Source organism: Odocoileus virginianus, chromosome 2 (assembly GCF_023699985.2).
Source record: "Odocoileus virginianus isolate 20LAN1187 ecotype Illinois chromosome 2, Ovbor_1.2, whole genome shotgun sequence".
Lineage (NCBI taxonomy): Eukaryota > Metazoa > Chordata > Mammalia > Artiodactyla > Cervidae > Odocoileus > Odocoileus virginianus.
Genome location: NC_069675.1, coordinates 25,212,177 through 25,223,382, shown reverse-complemented (window position 1 = coordinate 25,223,382; position 11,206 = coordinate 25,212,177). Strand labels below are relative to the sequence as shown.

The following is an 11,206-nucleotide window of genomic DNA, read 5'->3' as shown; positions in this document are numbered from 1 at the left end:
AGAAATTATTTTCCAACCTTTAGACACATGCTAAAACAAAATTTCTCAGTACCTCTTGGTCTTAGAAATTAAATATATTTTCTAGTTCCTTAAAAACAAACAAAAACAGTTATACAGGAAATTTAAGAGACCCATGTTACATTTTAGGAATTAACAATGACTGTTAACAAAGACTTTTCCTAAAGTTCATGTTCAGCTAATACAAGGATGACAACTGTTTTCTGTCTTGAAGGGACTCAGTTGTAGAGTACATTGAAATGACAATTATGTTTGACCACTATGCTATATTGATTTATCCAGACACTATCCGCCCTATGGGAAACACATAAACTTTCAGCCATCACACATGGTAACACTGGGAATATATCAGCAATAACCCCTTGTTGCCAGTGGTGGTTACTTTCTTACAGTAAATGACCCTGCATCTGTCTTCCTGGTTTATGTGCTTATGAAAGAACTATTGTTTGACAGAACTGTTGCTGAAGGGTGTAACAATGACAAATTGGACCTCCACTTATAATGAGAATCTCAGGCTGTGTGTAAATAAAGGTCTGAGCAGAATATTTTTTGAATAATTGGGAATTACATAAATGAATAAATTTGGATATGAAGAATGTAGTCACAGATGGATTTAGCCCTTGATTCATCAGACAAGTTGCCTTAAGAGAAAATACAATAACTAAACATTAAATCTGCTGCTTAAAATATGTCAAGGCTTTTAACCAAAACAGGCTTTTAAACTCAAGGCAATCACTTGTTTCTTTGCTCGGGCTAGTTTGGATGTATTTGTGTGAAAATTGAAGGAGTCTCCAAAAAGGCCAACAAACAATTATGAATGATCAGTTCCATTTTTTGATTCTTTGTGATTCCTCATAAATTATATGAGGCCAAGAAAAGGTTAATTTGACCTAAGGAAAAGGAGATTAATGTCCACTGCCTTGTAAATTTTCCATTCAAGGAACTGAGTACCATACTTTCAGCTCAGAATTTTGAAGGTACTTTTTTTAAAAACTTTGGACTTAAATGAAAATCTTTGTCTTAAGATTGTATCGGTGACAATCTCAGATATTTCATATTTTATGTAAAATGACTTAACAACAACAGGTAGTTTTGATGTTGGAGCAACTATTTGTTGGAGAAGTCAAGCAACTGTTGTTCCTGTGAACAAATCTCCAGCTCAAGAGGTACAGCCTGATACATTTGTCTGTCTCCTGCTGTTTACCTTGCATTTATATTAACATGATTGAGTACAGTGTTTTTCAAACTCCAACTCATGATACAGGTGAATAATGAAATCAAAATATAACCAGAATTTAAGATTTTTTTCTTTATGAACACAATACCATCTACAAAGCAGAGAGAATAGTAAAATGAACTCCCATACACCCATCACCCAGATTTAACAATAGCAAGATGTTCACACCTGCTTCTTATGTCCTGTTGTTTCAACTTTTACTCCTTGGGAGGTATTTTCGAGAAAATTCCAAACAGAATGTTAATTTACTTCTACATACGCCAGCATGTGGCTTCCCAGGTGGTGCTAGTGGTAAAGAAGCTGCCTGCCAGTGTAGGAGACGAAAGAGACATGGGTTCAGTCCTTGGGTTGGGAAGATCCCCTGGAGGGGGGCATGGCAACCCACTCCAGTATTCTTGCCTGGAGAATCCTGTGGATAGAGGAGCGTGGTGGGCTACAGTACATGAGGTGGCAAAGAGTCAGACATGACTGAAGCGACTTAACATGCACACACGCCATGCCAGCATGTTATCTTTAAAAAATATATAAATATTTTCTTACATAAAGAGTTCATTACTACACTAAAAAAGCAACAATTCTTGAATTACACACTCTGCCTCAAGTGTCTGAAAAATGTCTTCTTATAGCTAGTTTGAATTAGGATCAATCAGCTTAAAAAGATAAAATACAGGGGTTCCCTGGTGGTCCAGTGGCTGACTTTGCCTTCCAATGCAGGAGGGGTGGGCTGATCCCTCCTCGAGGAGCTAAGATTCCATACGCCTCATGGCCAAAAAACCAAACCATAAAACAGAAGCAATACAGAAACAGATTCAATAAAGACTTTAAACGTTTTTTGATGGCCCACATCAAAAAACAACAAAATTTTTAAAATGAAACACACAAAAATAGATTAGTAGATATCTAACAGCATCACATGTAGCAAGGTTAGTTAATATTTTATGAAATTTTTTGGCCATGTATGTATTCGGGTCATTTACAAAATGAATTTTCATATCATTGGTCATAGCCACAGAAGCAAAAACACTGTTGGTTTAGTGATCCTCTCCTTTATTCAGCAGGCTCTGGGCAGACCTCTGTGTCCACAAACCTTCTCTGCAGTTTAAGGAGGGATGTATGTACACAAAAGAGAGCTCTTTATTTTTGCTGTTTACCCTGCCTGAAAGTCCTCTTGCTACCATGTCTAGTACTTCACATCCTCCCCAGGCTCCAAGGGCTGAAATGTCATTCCCACTATGAATCCTTCTTGTTTTCCTGCCTGGCTGGCATTTGGCTTGCCTCTTCTTCATTCTACTCACCACACTGCCTAATGTGGTGGTTATCTATATACAGTATGTTTTATCATCTCCTATAAATTAAGCTCATCAAGTGTAGGACAGGTAATTTCTTTGCCCTGATGTGTAAATTGCCCAGTGATCTGCTTACACTAAGCATTTAACAACTGAATAAACTGACATAGGAATTTGGGACAATGGCTATAGACTATTAGGCAGTAAAGATATTGGTGTCAAAAACTGGACCCCAAGGAGAGACTGGAGAAGAACCCAAATTCATGAGGTTTAGACTTGATTATGAAAAGCAACAATAATTTTTCACAGTTTCCTATGCAAGTTCTAACATTCCCAAAAAATACTGGGAGCAAAGGGTAGATATCATGTTTTACACTATTTTTTTCTTTTCCACACACAAAAAACAAACAGTTAAGTAATTTTTCAAACTGTTAAGATTCTGTTCCGAGGCAATTCTATTAACTGGGGATGGGGACCCATAATTTTCTTTTTTCCTTAAATTTTATTTTTAATTAGAGGATAATTACAATACTGCGATGATTTCTGCCATACATCAACATGAATCGGCTGGTCATAGGTATACATATGTGCCCCCACCTTTGGGACCGCCCTCCCATCTCCCACCCCATCCCACCCCTCTAGGTTATCACAAAGCACCGGAGGCTTTGGGTCTGCTGCGTCATACGGCAAATTTCCACTGGCCGTCTATTTTTTATATGGTAATGTATATGTTTCAATGCTACTCTCTCAAATCATCTCCTCCTTTAACTAACAGTCCAATGCATTTCATAGTTCAGAATAAGCTAAGGGAGAAAACAAGGATGATTCACCTGGATTTCTCTTCCACAGCTTCTAGAGACTAAAGAAATCTGAGAACTTGGTGGCTGCAGTCACCATCTGCAGTGATTTTGGAGCCCCCCAAAATTAAGTCAGCCACTGTTTTCCCATCTCTTTGCCATGAAGTGATGGGACCGGATGCCATGACCTTAGTTTTCTGAATGTTGAGCTTTAAACCCACTTTTTCACTCTCCTCTTTCACTTTCATCAGGAGGCTCTTTAGTTCTTCTTCACTTTTTGTCAGAAGGGTGGTGTCCTCTGTGTATTTGAGGTTATTGATATTTCTCCCAGCAATCTTGATTCCAGCTTGCGCTTCGTCCAGCCCAGCATTTCTCATGATGTACTCTGCATGTAAGTTAAATAAGCAGGGTGACAATATACAGCCTTGGGAAATCTGAACTAGTAAACAAGGAAAAATCTCTCATTCTCACTTACGCACACAACATGTGTGCATGTATCTTGCGTGCATTAACAGCTATTCATGCTTCAGATCTCCACTTACAGATCCTTTTTAAAGGAAACTTTTGAAACTCCTAAATGAGGCATATTCTCTCAAAGAAACATGTCTCTTTCTTCAGAACCCGTTTAAGTGTGTAACTCCTTGAGTGTGATTATTTGATGTACTCCTTTTCCTATTTGGAACCAGTCTGTTGTTCCATGTCCAGTTCTAACTGTTGCTTCCTGACCTGCGTACAGATTTCTCAAGAGGCAGGTCAGGTGGTCTGGTATTCCCATCTCCTTCAGAATTTTCCACAGTTTATTGTGGTCCACACAGTCAAAGGCTTTGGCATAGTCAATAAAGCAGAAATAAATGTTTTTCTGGAGCCCTCTTGCTTTTTCCATGATCCAGTGGATGTTGGCAATTTGATCTCTGGTTCCTCTGCCTTTTCTAAAACCGGCTTGAACATCTGGAAGTTCACAGTTCACATATTGCTGAAGCCTGGCTTGGAGAATTTTGAGTATTACTTTGCTAGCGTGTGAGATGAGTGCAATTGTGCGGTAGTTTGGACATTCTTTGGCATTGCCTTTCTTTGGGATTGGAATGAAAACTGACCTTTTCCAGTCCCGTGGCCACTGCTGACTTTTCCAAATTTGTTGGTATACGGAGTGCAGCACTCCCACAGCATCATCTTTTAGGATATGAAATAGCTCAACTGGTATTCCATCACCTCCACTAGCTTTGTTACTAGTGATGCTTCCTAAGGCCCACTTGACTTCAAATTTCAGGATGTAGTATAACCTGGAGTAAATCATTTAACATTTTCGGTTTTGGCTCTTCTTGTTCTCACCTCTCAAAGGAGAAATGAGTTAGAAAACCTCCAAACACATTTATTTAATGCTTCACACTGGGTAGGCGCTTCCACTACTGAAAAAGGTTACAGAGTTCCGTCTTTCAAGGAGCTCGTGCGCTGATGGAAAATGACCCTGGAGGGCTTCCGGAGAAAATTTCTGAGGTTTCAGTTGGGGATGCTTAGAATGCACCTAGGTGAAGAGGGCGTTGGAGAGCTGGTTACACCTGAAGCTAGTTCTTGGCTTCCCAAATACTATTTCCCCAACAGATACTGAAAAGGGCAAAACTTTGCTGAGAAAGTTATTCCGAATTGTGTTGGAAAATACATGACTATCACCTAAGTGTTTTCGCAAACTGAGATGGCAGGATAGCATAGCACTGTTTTAAAAGAGCTGAGTGGAAACCTTTGGGTAACTTAGAAACTTGTAACCAAAATTTACATATACAATACGCAAAATATCTTTCAGTTGATTTATGTGCGCAGGGCACCCTTCAAGGTCCTAAGGCTGGGGAACTCTTCTATCCCCAGATTTGGCCCAGGACTCACTCTCTTCTTTTTTTTTTTTTTTCCATCTAAGACTCAATTATACTGTGACCTTACCTCCGATGCTACTGCATTTACTGAAGGAAGGGGCGGGGTGGGTGTTGGGGAATATAATGCGTTCACTTCCAGCACAGTGCAAAGGTCCTTAACGTTTTCCTGTCCCACACTTTGAGAGCGTAGCACGTTCCTTTCGGTAGGCGCGGCAACCTGTGCTTGGAGCCGTTAACAGATGGCCGCAAAATCCTCAGCGTGCGGAGAATTGTTCCACACTCCTGGATCTTCATAATCGGCCCTTCTGGAGAATTCCCGGGGTTTCTGGCTAGTTGGCCCAGCCGCAAGCCCTTGCGCTAACCTGGGCGGAGTCGACCTTTTCTGACTCTACCAACTGAAAAGTGTAGGGGTGGAGGGACTGAACACGCCGACATGAAGGAAAGAGGACCAAAAGAGACGCCTGTAAAATTATAAATCAAGCTATTTTATTATGTAAATATCTCATGAGGACTCGTATGTCCTGGGAGAAGCACGATTTTCCATCTCCTGATTTATAACAACAGATGACTCCCCCTACGTCTAGCGCGCCCAGTCGTTGGTCTCTTCTGCGCCGGGCAACCTAGAGGTCACGTGCCCCTCCTGTCCTTCTCGCTCAGCGTGCATCCTGCTTTGGGGACGACCGAGCCATGGCAGCTCTGCTGAGACCGGCCCGCTGGCTCCTCCGCGCCGCAGCGGCCCCGTACCTCCCGCTCTCCCTGCGCCTCTTCGCGGGCGGCCCGGGCCGGCCGCACGCCGCTCTCTGTCTGCGTGCCGCTGGAGCCAGGCCTGTTGCCGGGTGAGTCCCCGGCCGCTTCCCCCAGCCTGCCTGCATGCAGCTCGGCCCCGGGGTCGTGGACCGGGGCGAGGGCCGGGTCCTGCCTGTACTCTCTCCACACTTTTGTCCCCGGGCCTCCGACCACACTCCCCAGCCCGGAGGGGCGGGGTTTGGGTGGCGGGCTTGATCGCCTTCAGAAGGTCACGGGCATGGCATGCTTCCGGCATGGATCCTAACCTTCGCCGCCTCGGACTCGGTCCGTTTGCTCTCGGGCTCCGGACAGCCTAGGAAGCTGAGGAGGGCTTTGAAGGCTGCTGCCGGGGGTCAGGTTCAGTTCAGCCGTGTCCGACTCTTTGCGACCTCATGAACCGCAGGACGCTAGGCCTCCCTGTCCATCACCAGCTCCCGGAGTCCACCCAAACCCATGTCTATCGAGTCGGTGATGCCATCCAACCATCTCATCCTCTGTCGTCCCCTCCTCCTCCTCCCCTCAATCTTTCACAGCATCAGGGGGTCAGGTGTTACTACTTAATTATTGATTAGGTTGGGTGCTGCCCCACGTGCAAGCCGTATTGGTGTTCGCTCAGTTACCATCTAGGATTTAGGTTTCGAGAGCTTTGTTTTTGGGAGGGAGGATAGGTTGGGAATTCTGGATGAGCTAGGGATAGCTTAAAGGTGGAGGTTTAATTATGATACCCTTAGGGGTTTTGCCTGCGTTTTGACTGGTGTTTACCTCAGTGTCTACGAGGATGTGAGGTGGGTTGGGAGTTTTCACGGTAGGCTCCGTGTTAGTGAATGAATGAGCGGACACGTTCTAGACACTCCGTGGGAACTGGGAGTGCAGAGGCAAGTAGAGTTCTCAGTGGATGTCAGATTTGTGAATAAATACCCTCATGGATTGAGGTTTATCTGAAGGTTAGTTTGGTGTAGACTTTGCCAAGGAGAGGATATGGAAGCTTGATGGAAGTGTTCATATAAGTAGTATTCTAATCACCTCAGGAGGGTAGATGGGTACTGAGGTTTTCTAATTGAAGCAAAACTGAATTTGAAAGACTAGTGTTCATATAAATAAAGGTACTTTCGGAGACAGCATACGGACTAAGAGCTAAGGATCTGGAATAGGCTAGGGCTGGACTGCAGGCTCCTCTGTTTATAATGTATTATGCCACTGGACAAGTTAACATTTACAGGCCTCAGTTTCCTGTGATTGCATGGATCTTTGTTAATCAGGTTGAAAACCAAGTTTATGTGTAGAATTGTATGGAGGAAATGCTTTACGATTTCTTATATATCTTTGAAATATAGTCCACTTCTAACTTGGAGCCTACCTGGATTTTCTCTTTAGGCCTGAACAGTTAACCTTTAAAAGTTGCGCCTGCATTCACAGAACTGCATTGGCTTTCAACGAGGTACTTTTGAGAAAGTTATGACCATTATTTACATTTTTCTAGTCCTTAACATCCTCTTGAGAGCAGAGGATTGTGGATGTTAGAGTTCATCTTGACTGTTGTAGTTGAGGAAAACAATACAGAGAACACAATCTAGTAGCAAGGGTGTTGGTCTGGGCCTTTGTCAGACCTGGGTTCCATTTCCTTCCTGCATTACCTTACTTAAAAAAAAAAAAAAATCCAGAATCCAGACTCCGGCAGTGTAAGTGGGAGATCAACCACTGGACCATCAGGGAATTCCTTTACCAACCTTTTTTGATCCTCAGTTCATTGTTTGTAGAGGTAACAAGGCCTTTTTCCCCTTCTTTGTAAAACTAAAATGACTCTCTTTTGTCACAGCGCGTCTCACTTGTCTGATCTCATCTGCTTGCTGTTTATTGCCTTAGTAGGAAGTGAGTTGCATAAGAGCAGAACTCGGTCTTGTTCACCACTTTGTGCTCGGCTCATAGCAAGCCAGTAAAGAAGTGTTCTTGTTCTCTTGGACTTAGAATACTTCTACACAGTTTCCTACCCACAGCCTGTAAGCATGCCCACCTTTTTTCCTACCTGAAAAACAAAACCTTCCCCGAAAGTAGACTTAACCTTGCATGCCTCCCAACTTCTCCTTCCTTTCTGTACTCCTGTCTCTTTCATTTGCTAACTTTGAATTCACTGTTGGACTCACTGTAGTCGCACCACTAGGAAAAGCTATCATTGCTTAATTTAACTTTATTATGTGTTTTTAAATTTTAGAATTTATGTGCCTTGAGGAACAGTTGCCAAATATAGCGTAGGGGGAGGCAGTAAATTAAATATTACCCTTAATTCTATCACCCACAAAGAGCCATTGAGATATGTGGGTGTATATATCTTTTGAAATTAGATATATGTGAGATGTAAGGTTATTTCATCTAACTTTTCAAGGAGACCCCCCCCTTTTTTTGATAAAAATCGATGACACCTCTCTCGGTTTTTTTTCTCTTTAAATTTTTTTTCACTTGCTTTGCTGCATCCTTTTTCCTCTGTTCATCTCTTAAATGCTGGTGGCTTGCGGCGGGTGTGGGGGACTTTGGGGGATGGCGGGATTTGTCCTTAGTCCTTTGGTTTTCTCATTTTTTTTTTTTCATTCCCTTGGGTGACTTCTACTTTCAGGGCATCAGGCCACACTTCCCCCATCTGATGATGGTAGCAATTCCTCTCCTGGATATGCACTGCTACTGGGTACCTCTGCTGGTTGAACTATAGGTACTTCAAACCCATACATCTCAAACTGGATTCATCACTTTACTGTACACCAGAAACTAATACGCTCTTGTAAGTCAACTATACTTCAATTTAGAAAATTAAAAAAAAAGAAAATCTAACTGGATTCATCTTTCCTGTTGTATCTGTTTCTCTTGTGTTTCCTGTTGTAGTGAACTTTGCTATTTCTGTCAGTTTCCTAGAAGATTTTTCATTTACATTTCCTTGATACCTCCCTGTCCCCACCTCTACCCCTGTGTATTGATTGCAGAAATGATGATGTTCAATTAGATCTGCTTCATTTGGAATAATTCCCCTCCTTCTCCCCACATTATTCTGTAGTGCCCCTGATAACTGGATCATGTCATTGTCCTGCTTAGAATAGGACATGGCGGTCCCATGGCTCCAGGGTAAGGTGCTTCGTGATCTGGAGATGCCTGTGGAGCTGCCCTTCTTGTGAGTTCATTCCCACGGCATCCGGACTCTGCTTCAGAGTCCTTGACAGCAGGGCTTCGGAAACTATAATGAGCGCAGGAATTCTCTGGGGGTCTTGTGAAAATGTGGATTTGGGTTTTGTAGGTATAGATAGGCAAGGGACTGAGATTCCACATTTTTTAACAAGCCCCCGGATGATAAAGGTGCTGCTGGCCTGGGAACCAGCAAGGCTTTGATGGGCCATGTTGCACCTCTCCTTGTCTCAGATGATGATTTCACTCTTGAAATATGTCTCCTCCGGTAAATCTATGTTGCTGGCTTCTCACTATTGACCACTCCCTTGTGCGGAATTACTAAAGCATCAGTTAACACTATTAGAGTTTGTACCCACCAGCATTGCAGACTTCATTGTGAGCTCCTTGAAAGCAGGGGCTGTGTCTGGTTTTTTTTTTTTTTTTTTTTTGGTCTTACTCTTTTTGTTTCCCCAGGTGTCTTTAACTTTGTAGCAAATAGTAGATGTCAAATGATTGTTGAGCAAGGCAATGAAAATCTTAGACATTGAGGAAGGAATATTTGTGAGAGGCAGAGGAATTTGAAGGGGTACTCCTATTCATGTTATCCATTGGATTGCCACAAATTCACCCTGATCTTGATTTCCAGGAATGTCTGAGAAGGACAGATGAGTATTATTGAGTGAAATTATAGAGTTTATTCATCAGTCCTTACGTGCTTATCAGAGGAAGCGTAAGCTTTGAGTTAAATTAGTTTGGGTGGCAGGTCTGGATTGAGCATTGTCTTAAAGGTGAAGAGCACATATTGCCTTATGACAGACTGTTGTGACTTCTAAAATCGAAAGGAAAGTTTTCCTTGTTTGCCTCTCATTGAAAAAAACTTTTTCAGCAAATGTCAAGTCTGTCTCGGTCCCTTGAAGTTGTGATTCCGCCTCTACTCCTTTTATCACTTACAGTGGACAATGATAGGCATGTGTGTGGCTTATTATATTGATACATGTGCTGTCCATAAGAGAGGAATATAATAATGTGGCATTTCAGAGACAGGAGAGACATGTTTGTTTGGCAGTGGGGTATTGCTCGTGTTTAAGAGGACTACTTGGTAATGAGTAGTCAGTCTTAACAGAGGAAGAAATTGGGAGGTTGTACTTTTATCCTGTGTGTCTCTGTGGTGTGGGATGTAGTGGAAGCTGACACTGCAAAGGCCAGTCAGTTGATTAGAAAGTTGGTTGAAAGCCATGGAGGGTTTTGAGAGGTACAGGTCTGGACAGTTTACATAGACTGTGGGAGAGAGAGGGACTGGGAATGGATAGACCAGTGAGGGACAACGTTTATGCTACAGATCAGGGTTAATGGGGCCTCAACTAGGCGGTGCAGAACTGAAGAGAAGATAGATTTCTTTTCTGAGAGAACAAGAGCTTGGCAAGGATGTTAAAGTTAGGAAGAATCGAGTTGGAAATGAGGATAAAGCATAGTACCTTTGGTGTAGATCTTTACCATTGTCAGATTATGTGTGTGTGACTATATCACATATGCATTTCATCTTCTGTGCATTGTTTTATTACAAATTAGGAAACTGAGGCTTAGGGTGAAGTAATTTATCTAGGATCTCCACAGCTGGGATTCATCCCCAGATGCTGTGATTCTCAGTTCCCAAATGTTCTGAATATGTTGTGTTTTAGGTACTGAAGGGATTACTTATGGACATAAAAAGATTTTTTAAAAGACAATACCTAAGACATTATAAATTGAGGAATTAAAGGTGATCACAAGTAAGTAAGCACATGATAAGATCTCAGAATGTAAACTCTGGAGGAAATAGAATAATCTAATCTATCGCACTCTTTTATAGATTCTGCAGAGTATCTTGCTCCACATCACATCATAGGTCCTGGCCTGGTTAATTGATTTATCACTTCCTATCAAAGCGGAGACAAAGGAGACCTCCCTCTGGACTGGAGGAGCCAGAGATGGAGGGGACATCTGGGTAGGTGGATAGGAATGGCATTGACATTTCAGGCCAGGAGACTGTTATCAAGTGTAGAAGGGCTGCAAGTGATTTTTTTATTCTAA

General features: G+C 42.4%; 1 protein-coding gene across 1 annotated transcript in view; it reads left to right on the top strand.

Annotated features, from left to right (window-relative positions):
- The first annotated feature begins 5,840 nt into the window (after nt 1-5,840).
- The window catches only part of LRPPRC (leucine rich pentatricopeptide repeat containing), a 99,316-nt gene continuing 93,950 nt past the window's right edge, over nt 5,841-11,206 (top strand). Inside the window, exon 1 of the mRNA XM_020878071.2 lies at nt 5,841-6,039. Coding sequence (XP_020733730.1) covers nt 5,891-6,039 — 149 coding nt within the window. The 5' untranslated portion in view covers nt 5,841-5,890. The remainder of the gene's footprint in view (nt 6,040-11,206) is intronic.